The 15,954-nt window shown below is 39.1% G+C and overlaps 1 protein-coding gene across 3 annotated transcripts in view; it reads right to left on the bottom strand.

Moving 5' to 3' along the window:
• The window catches only part of LOC111863098 (serine/threonine-protein phosphatase 5), a 22,898-nt gene extending 7,011 nt beyond the window's left edge, over positions 1 to 15,887 (bottom strand). For 2 of the 3 annotated variants that reach the window (XM_023849125.2, XM_023849124.2), the window contains exons 1-9: positions 15,706 to 15,886; positions 13,918 to 14,159; positions 12,994 to 13,141; positions 12,793 to 12,914; positions 12,421 to 12,585; positions 11,688 to 11,793; positions 10,217 to 10,359; positions 10,040 to 10,127; positions 1,195 to 1,414 (exon numbers count right to left, since the gene is read on the bottom strand). In XM_023849125.2, coding sequence (XP_023704893.1) covers positions 1,195 to 1,414; positions 10,040 to 10,127; positions 10,217 to 10,359; positions 11,688 to 11,793; positions 12,421 to 12,585; positions 12,793 to 12,914; positions 12,994 to 13,141; positions 13,918 to 14,159; positions 15,706 to 15,799 — 1,328 coding nt within the window. In that variant the 5' untranslated portion in view covers positions 15,800 to 15,886. Of the gene's footprint in view, positions 1 to 1,194; positions 1,415 to 10,039; positions 10,128 to 10,216; positions 10,360 to 11,687; positions 11,794 to 12,420; positions 12,586 to 12,792; positions 12,915 to 12,993; positions 13,142 to 13,917; positions 14,160 to 15,705 lie in introns of all 3 variants that reach the window. The other variant, XR_004512871.1, reaches the window with a different exon arrangement.
• Positions 15,888 to 15,954: the final 67 nt, after the last annotated feature.

Here is a 15,954-nt window from a genome sequence, read left to right as displayed (position 1 = left end):
AACATAAGGCAATATCCATTTCTGAGAAATCTGAGAAGGTGGATGCTTAGCTACATGACACACAAACATTGTGGAACTGCTTAGGATGCACTGTCAAAGCCAAATAAATAATAATATGAACAAGGAAACCCATACTTCAGCAACATGTAAATTACTCAGCCAGGGAGAAAAAAGGTAAAAACTTCTAAATATGGGAAGATGGAATCAGTGCTCCTAGTGGTTTGAACAGAAGAGCTAGTACAGATGCCTAAAATTTTTAAGCATTCCTTAAGAAGATATCTGGTGTTGCACTGTTTTTACAAACTGGAGGAATTTTATTGTATGAATGGTTAACACATTCTTCATTTGCATTCCATTTTTTGTATTCATGTTTATTTGTGTTCTGTGTCTGTGTTGTGTATGTTTTACATTATGTCGTCTAGACTTGTTCCAATGATTAATTGGAACATTTCTTCTGATATGTGATTCATTCTATATCCAATGGTTTGTGAATAAACTTCTCAACCTGTATCTGGATCTGCTTGAATTTCAAATAAATGAACATGAACAAGAAACACACCTTTAAATGGATGGACCAATCAATTCAGATAAAGTACAGCACTCAGCTACAGAACCATGAACAGGGATTCCAAAAGCTTAAGAGGAAGTAAATGCCCAGAAGATGGGAGTGCTTCCATAATATCCAAGTGAATACTATCTATAGGATATATTTACTGTAGCTGAGGATAGTTTGTTTTTCAACCTACTACCAAACAAATCATGTGCTTTTAAAGGTGAAAACTGTCATGGAGGCAAGATGAGTGAACAAAAAATTACTGCTTTTATGTGAAAAATTGGATGGATCTGATAAGATGCTAGTAGCTGAAGTCACAGAAGCCAAGGTTCCTCAACCATCTGAGGTCTCTACCAGTATGTACAGACAAAAAAACATGTTCTGAAAGGAAAATGGCAGGCAAAAACCCAGGCCCCTACCTTTCAAGATATTTTCCTGCATAAGAAGTTTTATATTTCTTGGTCCCTTGGAAAACTTCTCAAAAAGGATCCACTGTAGTCCCAGTACACTAAAGGAAACTGATTCAGTCCATATTAAACCTGAGTTAGTCAATATATGCTGGGGTTCAAGTGTGGGCACCAACAATAAGAAATTTCCTTCCCATGTCCCTGGGGCCCACCCATTCAGCTTCTTACACTCACCAGTAGTTCGGTGCAGAGAAGACAGTGATGCACTTGCCATCATGAGCCACTTCATACCCTTCATTCTTCACTTCATGACTTCTTATAATGTAGTCCAAAGAGTTCAATTCTAGGAATTTCTTGGTGACATCAGGACCAAACTGAACACCAACACCACGTTTGCTGGGTGCCCGTCCAACCTGTGGCTGAGGGTCTGACCACAGAAGTTCACACATCAGCCCTACAACACAAGTTCATGTAGGTGCTGGGTCCCCACAACATCCTATATGGAGGAAATGCCATTACCAATTCAATTTAGGTCCAGTTTTTGTGATTCTTTGTACAGATATAAAGTGGAACACACAATGTGGAGCTGACAGATACTTTCATTTATAGAACTTTTCAATGGATTCTGATTAACTTTGGTACTGGGGACTCTGTAATCAAAGCTACAATTCCACCTTGATTATTTTTCTTAAAAGAATGGATCATTACAAGAAAAGTAAAGGCATCCCTGTAACAGGCCGTGGAGGCCCATAGGGTTGTGAGATGTTGAGGTTCCCATATTTTCTAGACAATCGGCTCATAGATGGCGGCAAGGTTGTCAGCCCTACGCGCCTGCTGCTCTTTACCCCCAAGAATATTCCTGGTACTCATTTCTGTTAAGAGGCTGAGTCAACCCCAGAGCCTAAGTGCGGCTGGAAGGATTAGGTCATCTGAAAATAATCCAATGACCTCATCGGGTCTTGAACCCGCGACCTTCTGGCTTTTAGCATAGTGACTCAACCAACTAAGCCATCAGGTGCCAATTCATACAGAATATAAAAAGTATATCTTTTATAGATAACTTTTATTTCAGATGTTTCCTTAATATGGCGAATAAAATTAGGTTTTGTAACGGTATCTGTATTAAATTAAAATCAAAGCCAATGAAGTTAAAACTGAAAAACTGCATCTGGAAACTGTACTGCAAAATGTTGTTACATACTGTTCACCGTACACAAACAGGCTGTGCAGTGGAGTCCTTCCACATTAAACTGAAATGACTTTTGTGCAAATTAAAAGGCTACAGGCTGCAAAGTATTTTGGTAATTCTGTTTGTGTGCGGAAAAAAAGAACATTTACGAGGTCTGACAAAGTTTGCGAACTTGACACCATGCGCTTGCCATGGCAGCTGTGGACAGACACCTTAGTATGGCTTGATGACGCATATCAGCATTTCACAGCTGTGTTGCTGTTAATCTATGGCTCTTTCAGAGTGGCATCTATTTTTGTCTCAGTGTGTTTTGGTGTGCCATTGTGACAATGTTGGAATGAACATTAAATATCTTGTTAAACTTGGCAAGAGTGGAAGCAAAATCAGAGAGATGTGAGTGCAAGTTTACAGGGATAATGCTATGAAGAAAACAGCAGTTTATAAGTGGGTGACACATGTGTCTCGGGGAAGAGAAAGTGTCACTGACGAAGAGAGATCAGGATGGTCAGCAACAAGAGGAATTGAAGAAACACATGTATTAAAGACAAGCAGCGGCACGCACACAGGGAGCCTACACAGAATAATACCTGCAGTGCTGAAAACAAGAAGTACCCACTGCAGCACTATAGACATAGAGTGGGCAACCCTGAGAATTTTAAATTTTAAAATTTGAAAAAAAATTTAAAGAAATTTTTAAAATTGGAATTGAAGATTTTAAAAGTGCCAGTTTTTGAAAATCAAATTGACGTGTGTAGGTTAACAAAGATTTTGTACATATCTGACAAATATCAGTGGGGAAGATTCCGATATATCGAAACCTGTTAGCAATGGCGAAATGAACAATTGGGAAGACTAGTGTTTTTTAAATTTTAAACTACGTGGAGTGTAGCAGCTACGTGAGAGTATACACCTGATGATGGCCATTTGCGGCCGAAACATGTAGTGTAGAAGAAAGCAAGATGAAAGAACTACAATAAATTGTTGCACTTAGAACAGAGTTTATGTCATATATTGAAGAAACCATTGCAAAAGTTCATCAAATTGTGTGTAAAAATTGTCGGCTGACTGTCAGAAGCATAGCAGAGCATGCAAACATTGACAGAGAAACAGTTAGGAAAATCTTAACTGAAGATCTTGACATGAGGAAGGTGAGCGCAAAAATGGTGCCAAAGGACCTGCTCACACGGCCCTGTCTGTGAGGGAATTTTTAGCAAGTAAAGAAATAACTGTGCAGAAACACCCTCCCTATTCAATGGATCTAGCCCCCAATGACTTTTTTCTGTTCCTGAAGACAAAGGAAATATTGAAAACAAAAAGAAATTTTGATGACATCAAGAGTAATATGACAGCAGCTCTGAAGGTCATTCCACAAAACCAGTTCCAAAATTGTTTCAAAGGGGGGATTAGGTGCTGACATTGGTGCACAGCTTCCTAAGGGGAGTACTTTGAATGCAACCACAGTGGTATTCAGCAGTGAGGTATGTAGCATTTTTACTGCGATTAATTCGCAAATTTTATTGTCAGACCACGTATGTGTGTAGATGGTGACATCTGGAATAACATCACTGCACATCAGGACAAATGATACCATGCTACAGCTCAAGCAGTTAAGTGCCAGCTTCCCATCATGGCAACCCAGGCTTGATCTCGTTCAAATCATGCTAATGAGTGACCTTATCATCATACATTCAACCCTCGGTCCTGAGGGTTTCACTTGAGCATTTCAGTTTCCCTGCCAGTATTCATTCATTCCACTAAATTTTCCATATTCATTAGCCTTTAAGAGCCTTCCTAACTGTATTTTGGTCCTCAAATTGTATTTGAAGATACCCTGGCTAACGGTGAACTGCTTATCTTGGTATTACTCTGGAGTGCCTTGCAGAAAACATGCAAAATAATCTTTAAGGCTGCTCCTGTCTTCTGGGACTAGTCTACTACAGGAATTGTCAACCTTTGTCAGACCGTGGCCTGGTAAATTCTTTTTTCTATAAGACAAGGGCCTGGCATAATTGATGCTAGGGCCCAGTACAGGGCCGGGGCCCGGTGGATGAGAAACACTGGTCTAGTAGAAGTCTACTGACATATACCTTCTGTGATGTGACACCATATATATAGTCAGTTCATGTGCCACCATCCTCAAGGACAAAGGGTATGTCAAGCAGAAGCAGACAGTAAGCAGAGCTCTGTGGCAATCCCTTTCTGTGGCGTCTAACTGCCCAAGAATGAAATATTTTCTTTTCTGTTATAAAACTAAGTAAGACAGGTGACAAAAAGTCCATGTACATTATGTCCATGTCTTTCCACTTCTGTCAGTCATTTCACAGCTGCGTGTGTTGCTATCACATCTGCCGTCATACATGTCCTGTCCTTTCCTAAGTAGACCTTCATATCACATGTGTAGCCAGATATGTCACAATTACAGCCATGGAGCCAAGATGTTCTTGAGAAGTTGTTCACCCACTCATGAAATGTGCAGCATTTTATGGCACTCAAAAGGTTAATTCTCATGTTCACAAGAGCCTACCAGTGGTCTCTATAATGGGCCAGATGAATACAGTCCATACATTCATTATAGTATTACCCTCCCATCTATATCTAGGTCTTACTAATGGTGCCTTTCAGGTTTTCATACTAAAACTCTATACAAACTCCACAATGCTCCCATGTGCGTACTTCATTCCTGCCCAACTCATCCTCCTTCACTTGATCAATCTAATTACATTTTGGCGGAGAATACAAGTTACGAAGCTCCTCACCATACAGTTTTTTCCAGCCTCTGACTATTTTATCCCTCTTGGGTCCAAAGATCCTCCTCAGCACCCTGTCCTCAGACACCTTTGATCTATGTTCATCCCATAATGCAAGAGACCAAGTTTTGGACTCAGTCACAACTACAGGCAAAATTACAGCTTTGTATATTTTAATCTTTATATTTTTACACAACTGGTGAGAATACAGAAGTTTCTGAACAGAGTTTGCTCTCAACTTACTCATTAATCAAATTTTCAATGTTACAGTTATTCCCACTTATCTGAACTCTTGACACATTTTCATAGGATCTGTTTAGCTGTCATGTCATGGTTTTGTCATACATTCTGGTGACAAGACATCAACATATACACATTCTTCTGTGCTTACATCCAGAACAGCCTCCTTACTTGGGCCTCTTAGGCCTCCAGTTTTTCCTTGTGGTATTTATATCATCAGCCTACACCAGAAGTCGATGCATCCCACCAGGATTTCTTTGATCTTTTTAGTAAATCAAAGTTGAAACATGACGGTAATAAAGCATCTCCTTATTTTAGACTATTCTGAATAGGGAAGCAGACCTGTCACATAGTTTATAAATACATTTTTATTTTGAAACATGTGTGTTCCTTGGATATGTAACATTTGAAAATTATGCTCAACTTGATAAGTAACTTCGCCTGTTGCCAGATGTTCAGAAGGGGCATAATATTCTTGCTTTGCATTGTTTAGAAAGTTGAAAATGTTTTAGTTTTCACACAGTCTTTCTAATAGTTCAAGTCATTATTGCGTCGAGCACCGTCACTGTTTGAGAAGTGGAGAAATCTAAGAATGTGACAGAATTTGTCTTATCTTATTGTTTGCCACAAAAAGGTGAAACAACTGTTCAATGGTTAACCAATAATCTTTCAGGTTGCCATGTAAGCCAAGTCCAATTTGAACAATGACTGCTAAAAACAGACACATTTCATATTCAGTGACATCAGGCACTGGACATAGTCCATCATCAATGAAAAGTAAGCAAGCACTGCTCACAGCGTTGACTGAACTCCTCTACAACAACTGCTGCAAAATACAATATGAAAACATTGTGTGGAGATGACTTTTTATTTATTAGGGGTCCAACATCTTGTCTTTTGCCAATCATGTCACCAATGAACTTACATATGCTACTGTTTGTCGTACCTATCAGCTGTCCCTAATTTGTCACCCATCATGGTGCAAATGGGGTTGGAATCAACTTGTCAGAACTGTCATCTGTGTTGCTCTAATCAAATACCCCTATCTAACTGGGCCATTGATCAACCTTGCTTGTTTGTATACACTGCTTGGTGGGGTCAAACTTTTGATCCTTTCTTTATCCAAGAGGTGCCTTTTGAAATTGTGATGTCATGTTCTCATAGTGTGAGCACAAGAAAACTGTGTGTAGCATCTCAGCTGACTGAGTTTTACAAGTCAAGTAAGCGGCCTCCATAGTCTAGGGGTAACGTTCCCATCTCATGACTCATAGTACGTGGGTTCAAACCCGGTGGAGGTCGTGGAATTTTTAAGGGCGGAAAAATTCAGGGAACAAGTCCTCCGGGAGGGACTTTAAGCCGTGGGTCCCGTGTCGTAGCTTTACGGCACGTAAAAGAACCTCATATCTCCTAAGGAGGTCACCGAGCCAAATTCAAGGACATTTCCCGCCCAACAGTAGTCTCTAACGCCCCTGATAGATGGGGGAAGCATTATAGATACCGCTAAGCCAGTAGAGGCCGAACTCACTGGCTTGGTCGGGACTGATGGTAAGCACCAGTATTGGTAGGGTATAGAGAATGGTAGAATATCATAGAGGGAAGCACAATGGACCAATACTGGTCTAGTGCATGGGGAAACCCACCCTCTCCAATAACTAACTAACTAACTTCACAAGTCAAGTTTATCACACGAAATGCCCGGTCTTTCTGATCTTAGAACAGCAAAACCACTGTAGAGATAGATAGGAAGCAGTTTCTGTGATACAATTAACTGGCAATTTTAATTACAGAAATCATAAGAAATACTTTAAGAGTAATGAAGAGAGGCTTGGCTACATGGATGACCTAGAGCGAACTGGAACACAGGTTTATATACAGTATGGTCCCCATTATGTCTTCAACTTGGAATAAAGTAGGGTAGTTACGAGAAATGAAAAGATTTGATATTCTCTACCTAGACTGAAACAAGCCAAGAGTCAGGAGACCAATGGTAAAATTTATTAAATTGGTTTAAGTTGGTGTAGGGGCAGGGTTTCCTGATAAAACATTCCTCCAAGTTTGGCTGGGACAGGGAGTTCTTACAGAAATACAGGAAGAGGGAGTTTGTGGATAATTGTTCAGAATAAGATACATAGTATGAAGTGATCTTCTTTCTATGAAGTACTAAATCAGTGCCTGAATAGCTTAAATGTAGTGGCAGCACTATAGTGACTTCTAAACTTAAAAGCCTGTACCTCTTAACCTTTAAACGCCAGACTTTTGAAATGGTGGTAAGCTTGAGCTGGCCAGAGTTTATTTAAATGCCCACTGCTGGTGCACGTTTAAATGCCCGTTGCTACTCTGTGTTTAAATGTCTGTTCCTGCTAGGGTGCTTAAACAATTTTAAGCATTGTGTTTAAAAATGCTGTATCTAACACAATTTTATGATAAATGGATGGAATTAACTTGGTTTGTATCAGCAAAGAACAGTGTCGCATATTAAAACATAAGATTTGCAAACTTTTATATGAAGAGTTATATTTTATTTTCAATTTCTTTCTTTTAATTTTGATTCATACTGTAGAAATGGTTTCCCAGTTCTTCACAGACTTGTTCTGCATTATAAAATCAGTCCTACTTGTAACACTTGACATACGAGGGGGGACCCAAAAATAACCGGAATTTATTTTTGTTATTTTTTATTTTTGCATTTTTATTGAACTGTATATTAGTCCCCTTCAAAGTATTGTCCATGTGCATTAATGCACTTGTCCCAACGCTTTTGCCACTGCTCAAAACAGTGCTGGAATTCTTGAGGCTGGATACTGTTCAAAGCCTTTAGCGTGTTTTCTTTGACTTCATCCACATCACGGAATCGCTTTCCTTTCAGACTTCTCTTCATCCGTGGAAACAAAAAAAAGTCCGACGGAGCCAGGTCGGGTGAGTAAGGTGGATGAGGCACAATCACCATGTTGTTGCTTGTCAAAAACTGTCGGACCGTCAAAGCTGTGTGGGCTGGAGCATTGTCGTGGTGAAGCAACCAGTTCCCATTTCTCCACATTTCGGACCGTTTTCGTCGCACACTCTCTCGTAATCTTCGTAACACATCCAGGTAAAAATGTTGGTTCACTGTTTGTCCTGGCGGAACGAACTCTTTGTGGACAATGCCATTCACATAAAAAAAAACAAATCAACATTGTTTTCACATTGGATCGCACTTGACGCGCTTTCTTCGGTCGTGGTGAAGTTGGAGTTTTCCACTGGCTTGATGATTGCTTTGATTCTGGATTGTACCCATAGCACCAAGACTCATCGCCAGTCACAATTCTTTTAAGAAATTCTGGATCGTTCTGCACTTCACTCTTCAAGTCGCGGCAAACATTCACGCGGTTTTCTCTTTGGTCATCTCCGAGCAAGCGAGGAACAAATTTTGCAGACACCCGTCTCATGTGCAAACCTTCGGTTAAAATTCGCTGGACCGTGCTCCATGAGATGTTCGTTTCCTCAGAAAGTTGGTCAATGGTCTTTCGACGATCTTCATCAATTGCACGTTTGATTTTGGCAATGTTTTCGTCATTTCTTCCTGTCGAAGGACGCCCGGGGCGTGGCATGTCTTCTGTTGACATGTTGCCAGATTTGAAATGGGAAAACCACTCGTAGACCTGTGATTTCCCCAAAGCATCATCATTAAAGGCTTGCCGAAGCATCCCAACAGTCTCGGCTGCAGTTTTCCCTAACAGAAAGCAAAATTTCACGCACACTCTTTGTTCCTTCTGGTCGGCCATCTCACTAATCGCCAAAGGGTTGAAACAGGAACGCACACAACAGAGCACCACAGACAAACCACTTAACTCAGACTGACGCCAGCTCACTAACAGTCGCGGGAGACACCCAGCTAACACCACCTAACAGCACAACTCGTAACTACAAAGCATGCGCGCGCAACAGGTTGGTTCCGGTTATTTTTGGGTCCCCCTTCGTATACATAAAACAGATGGAAGCAATAAAATCATTTGGTCTTCTGCTGGCAAGTTTCACAGCTTTGTTAAACTCTTCACATTTTCAAATTTTTGACTAAAGGACAGATGAATGAAAGTATGGCTATTCAAGAAAAAGCTATAGGAGTCCCTTCTTCAGTGCTAAGACCTTCCGTTATAGCTGCAAGAGATTATTGGCCTTTCTATGGTCGTGAACAGACAGTTTCATCGTGGCTGAGATACAGAGTGTGATCTGTTTTCTGTGCATTCATAGTGAAATCGAATACTGTGGTGTCATTTCAGCCTATATATACATCAAGCAGATAACAAAAACGGTATGCACATCTAATTTTACTATATATTTTTAACATATTAATCTGCAGAATCTTCAATAAAAGTACTGGATTGTGGATGAGTTTGTTTATAACTCATACGTATACTCTTTTTGTTGTTGTTCACTTAGGTATCATTTTAATTCCTCTATTAGAGTTCTACTGAAGTCTGTCTGGTAATTACTACATTTAAAAATAAATATTTAGGATTGTGCATGCGCTTCTACTACTGGCGTGTGCGCATGCATCCACTGGCAGAGTTTAAATGCTCAACTGGCCAAATCGAAGTACTTAGGCCACAATGACCATACTCATCACTTGCCCGATCTGGGCACTTTGGACGTTAAAGGTTAAACTTTCAACCCAAAACTTTTGGAAGAAATCAGAGAGCATGTTAAAAAAAAATATGATCACAGTAAATAGTAGAAATATGAAATGCATCAGCAGCAGGTCATACTGCCAAAGCCACATGGAAAGGCCAAAAATGAAACATATGGTTCTAAGACAGATTAGTGACATTAAGAACAAAGCTATATTATGCAATTTGCATGCTCTGCAAGTAGGACATATAGCAAAACAAAAGATATATAAATAGTTGGGAAAACTTGCTGATGATACCTTCCTCTGGTGGCTGCCTGTTCCTATCGATCTTGCTGATCTCATCCAGTGTGACATCATCCCTGGAGAACAGCCCACCATGCATAACCTGAAGGAACACAAGCTCTGTCAGTATCATATACAAACAACTATTAGTATATACACAGCACAGCCGATGCATCCCAAAATCATACTGACCAGGACGCGGGTGTTAAGACAGTGTGCCAATGGCAGCCAGTTGAACACCTCACCAAAGAGTTCTGACATCTGAGCAGTGTACTTTGCCTTCACCTCACCATCAAACCCATACATCTGGTTCATACTGTGGCTCTCGTGGTTGCCTGAAAAAATCTTATATTGGATTCTCTGTGTGAACAGGTTACATCCATCTATTCAAGGTGCTTCAACTGTAAAACTATCAGATGGGTTTTATTAAATTTAACCCTTTAACGCCCAGCAGTTACTATATGTACCCCTTGCTTTAATATACTAAAATTCTACACTCTGTCCGCAAAGTATGTGAAACTGTCAACTACAGTCCATCATACTTTCTCTATACAGTAGCCAGATTGAACATTTTCCCCAAAACTGCTCATAAAATTAGTATAAATAATGAAATACACACAACATTATGTTACACAACTTTCATTTGAAGTGTGCAGTATGTAGTGTGATTAGCTGCACAACAACAGATTTATTCTGCAAATACATTACGGTCAGCTCCAATAAGTTCCACCATGTCCTCTTGCTTGGAAGGATATGTATGAGTGATTACTCAACGTATCTCTTTAATCATCTTGGAAATCGAGTAGTTTATGACCGGTTCTGAATGCTTCATTATTTGCAATTTGGGTCGTAATTATATGCGACATTTTTTTCCGAAAATGAAAGTAATGAAATACACACGACATTATGTTACACAACTTTCATTTGAAGTGTGCAGTATGTAGCGTGATTAGCTGCACAACAACAGATTTATTCTGCAAATACATTACTGTCAGCTCCAATAAGTTGTACCATGTCCTCTTGCTTGGAAGGATATGTATGATTGATTACTCAACATATCTCTTTAATCATCTTGGAAATCGAATAGTTTATGACTAGTTCTGAAAGCTTTATTATTTGTAATTTGGGCTGTAATTATACGCGACTTTTTTTTTGAAAATAATATTAAGCAGTAAAGAGTTGCTACCTAAAAGTGCTTCATAATAACTGTGTTTGCAGTGTTTGGTTTGAGGTACACCAGCCATGACTGTCCGAGCTGTAACACCTTGCAGTTCAGTAGAGGTCCACAAGCTATGCTTGCTGTGTGCTTACTGCTGATGCACTGTTTCACTTAAATTTTGACCCTGAAGCTGGGGGTGATATGGTCCTATGATATGTTTTTGGACTTCTATTTAACTATATGGCATTACACAGATCTTTTAGGGCTAGATAGTTTAGAACAAAGTGAACCCACATTTTAACATGCAGTTCATTCATATTATGTGACCAGCATGATTTTAAACAGTTGCGTGTGGCTGTAAGTAGACCAATACACACATAACTAAACATAACATAACAAACTACTATACTGCTACATGTCAGTGTCACCCACACCACACACTGATCAGCCAGGTAAACAATCACTAGTAATAACACTACCACAATTATATCACAAGGATGTTACCGCGAGACATGAAGAAATGTTCCGGGTACAGAAGTTTGAACCCAAATAAGGTGAAAATACATTCAACTGAAAATGATCCTCGGTCTACAAAATCACCATTAAATAGCTGTAGCTGATTAAGGAAATTGTATTTAACAAAAGACATTCCTGCTTCTCCTATGTCTGTCCATTTCATCACTGACATATATATATATATATTTACTTATTTGTCTGTTTAGGTGCAGAGGTTATACAGCATCGGATGGGATGAGTTTAAGTACACAAACAGATTCACAAGGAAAGTAGCTGAAATTCTAGATGAGGCTCTCAACACAATTATTTTGATATTCTGTGCCCCACAATACCATTTTGAGACATGTCATTTTACATTCATGTGAAATGTCACAGATTCTGACATGATGGTATCCACAAGTCAGACACATTCCCTAGAAATTTCTGCAGGTACCCAGCAGCCATATGGCAGCATTGCAAAACACATTCAAGCATTATGGTATGGGCACAGGAGGCCATTGTAGCATGACGTATACAGCCTGCAGGAAGTACTTGTCACCACTGTGGCAACAAGACAAATATTCTGAACACATACTGGAGTCCTTCACTGCATTCCATACTTCAAATTCATGAATATGGCTTGAACTTGCAACACTAATTCACATCTTGTCTTTTGCACTAGAATCCATCAGCACAGGAACAGCCAGACCTGAGCTTCAAAAGTATAGCAACAAAAGGATACATAGGGATTTGTTGGTGACGGCAAACCATTGAGATTAAAAATATTCATGAGATCATAAAACTGTCCGTGAATGTCACCACAAACTGTAAATTTACTGTCATCAGCAACTGTAACTTCGACTAAGGATGGTTGTGACATGAAAAGCTGTTTCACATCCAGTAGAATCTGAAACAAAATGAGCATTCAGTACTTTTATCTAACTAGCTTTTATAAGTTTAGACTGCTGTAAAAGCAAACTTAAATTGGCAGTTGCATTCTGGCTCGTCACTGTACTGGGCTGAACAGGCAGCTTAGACAAATTTGCCAACAAAATGTTGATGGGAAAACATTCTGAATAGGCACCACCTGAAGGATCAAGAAGGATGTTCTCACCTTGTATGCATGCTTTCGATGAAGCTTGCCCTGTTCCTTGTACGTCTTTATGAGGTGCTGCATAAACTCCAGTGTCACCTTCCCATCTTCCAAGTTTGGGCCATTATAGTCTTTCTCAATTGCTGAAACAAACACAAATTATAGGACACGTATACAACAACACACATCCAAATGTGCAACAATGTATCACACAGCAATTACCCATATTCTCCAAGTTTATGGATTCTGATACACTCTTCTTTGTGTCATCTACACGTATTGCCCTCTCAAATGCCATCTGCTTCACAATCTTATTGCATTCTGTATATTTCATTTTGGCATCTATATCATTTGGCTTTGCTTTCATCACCTGCAAAAACAGTGCAATGCTCATGTAAATTTTTCCACATTACAAATGGCTCCACAGTACTGAGGAGAAACCATCTCAATATGTTAGCTGATCTCTTGGTCAAGATTTGAACTGGGTACCTCCAAAATACAAAAAACCATTAATCATGGTTAGGCTATATTATATTTAAGCATCCTGTTGCACTCTACACTTCTGTATGTATAATATAAATACCATCGTAAATGCAACAATTTATTTGCAGTTCTTTGTCTTTCTTCTTTTACACTACATGTTTTGGTCGTAACTGGCCATCATCAGGTGTATTTTCACTTACGTAGCTGTCACACTGCACGTAATTTAAAATTTAAAAACACCAACTCTCTAAATTGTCATTGCTGCGTTTCAAATGGTCCCGATATACCAGAATACCTTTGCTGCTTTTGTCAGTTATGTTTAAAATTTCTGTTAACATACACTCGTCGATTTGATTTAGAATTTTAATTTAAAATTTAAATCACAGGGATACCTGCTCTATGTCTACATGTGCTGCAGTGGCTACTTCTTGCTTTCAGCGCCATTCACGCATTATTCTGTGCAGGCCCCCTGTGTGCGTGCCGCTGCTTATCTTTAATATGTCTGCAAACATATTTTAATATTTATATTATACATATAGAAAAGGTTAGGCTACTTGAGCTTACAGCATAGCTGCATTATGCTACCTTTCTCACTGGGCAGTTAAATATTGCAGGAATGTAACTTAAATGAACAAGGGAACAATTTGTAGCAGCAATACATACGGCCTCATAGTCCCGGAGTGCAAGCTTGAATTTTCCCAAAGACATGTGGGCACCAGCTCTCCGATAATATCCCTTCACATACGTCTTGTCTAGTTCAATAGCTTTTGTAGCATCATTCAGTGCATACCCAAAACATTCGGTTTTCAGGTAGGTGATGCTTCTGTTGCCATAATATACTGCAACAGTTGGGTTGAGCTCTATTGCCTGTGAGTACAGGTCAATGGCCTTGTTGTACTCTTGTTCTGTAACACCAAGATTAGAGTTGAAGCTTGTTCATCTATACCAACACCAACAATTCCTCTTTTTACAGTTCAACAAATGATCCACTAGGACCACATACATAAAAATGTGCGTACATTCTTACGCAGCATGTCATTAGGCTTTGTCAAGTCCCCCCCCTCCCAAACACACACATGCACATGCTATATGGTGTGTGTGTGTATATGAGAGAGAATATTTACATGGGGAGACACAATGCTGCAGTAGCAGAATACTGGGCCAATTTAACTGATTCCCAAACCAAAAATGAGGCTGAGAGGGAATCATCACAAGTTGATCACGTACATGTTGCCCAAAGTCTCGCACTTAACTTATGGAAGCCCACATCAGTTCCAGTTACCATGTATTTATCGCCTGAATAAATAATTATCACAGTTTTAATATGACAGCATCATTTCTTCAGTTAAAAAAAAATAAAATAGAATGTAAATTGTGAAATCTTATAATTTTTATTCCAGATTCTTCAAAATGCTGAAAATTATATCAGACAACCTGAGTTCTGAACTTCTACAATAAATGTTAATGACAACTGTTTGCTACAATACACCTCAGACTTTAATCTTTTTTGTATGCTTTTCACCAAAGCCAAAAATCACATGCAGAAAAAAACAACATACTGCACTAAAACTTGGAACCAGAAAACACAATAACCTCTAACAGCAGTTCTTAAATAGTCTGCTTGAATTCTTCCTAACACAACAAATGAATGATGCGGAGAAGTAAAATTGCTGTCATGACTTCATGAACATTATTCACAAAAGTGTAAGTGCAAGGACATTTATTTATAAATTACCACCATCCTGCATAACATGGCAGTTTGAGTCTCAACTACATTTTCAAAAACCAACAAATTTACTTACTACACTCCAGTTTGTTGTGGTCTGAGTTTCTTTCTTTTTTAGGCTAATAAAGTCACTTACTTCATATATGTACATCTTGCACCCCATGCAGTATAAAAACTACAATGAATTCATGAGAATCTGGCTCTTCTCGACGAAGATTAATGTTAGAGTTGTCAAGGTTATGCATCTTGTAGTCCGGTAGGTAGGTACCAGCCTTTCAGAGGAACATACTGCCTCCACCTTCATACTTCACTTCTATCCTGAAAATGGAAACAACACGTTCCTCCAAAAAGTTTGTAACCACCTTCCAGAGACTATATATATATGGCGTCATAACCCAAATGGTATAGGTACAATGACTTTTCTGACAGAACTGTTCTAAATGCTGAAGGCTACCCTAATCGCTGAGAAACATTTCGCTTTCAATAAATACCTAAGAACCAAATGTGCCTTGAAACGACGCTCCCACTCACTCTTCTGTAATATAAAACAACAAACCTCCTTCTACTTTATTTGCAAAAGCTGCTTCAATGGTCTACAAATGTTAACACAGAACTGTATACTAATGAAGGCAATTAATCCAAGACCTACAATATTTAACAATACAGAAATTACTTCCATCATAATTCATACACCTAATTATTTCAAAATAGGAAGATCAGCATACTTTTAAAACAATTATTAGCTTCTTCTTTTATCTTCTCGGCCTTTTCAATATTTTCCGGCGAAACTGAAATCGTAATTTCTGCATTTTCACTCATTTTTATTACTTGCTTTCTATCCGAGCACTTTTCAGCACGGATCACTAGAAGGACTAGATTCTCGCAGTGCGGGAGTCTTTTATTTCACTTCCCATCACTACTCTTCATTGATTGTATTTCCATCCACGGGTTAGACAGATGCCATCCGAGTCCCT

The sequence above is a fragment of the Cryptotermes secundus genome, unplaced genomic scaffold, assembly GCF_002891405.2.
Source record: "Cryptotermes secundus unplaced genomic scaffold, Csec_1.0 scaffold1777, whole genome shotgun sequence".
Taxonomy (NCBI): Eukaryota; Metazoa; Arthropoda; class Insecta; order Blattodea; family Kalotermitidae; genus Cryptotermes; species Cryptotermes secundus.
This window is presented reverse-complemented; position numbering and strand designations above follow the sequence as displayed.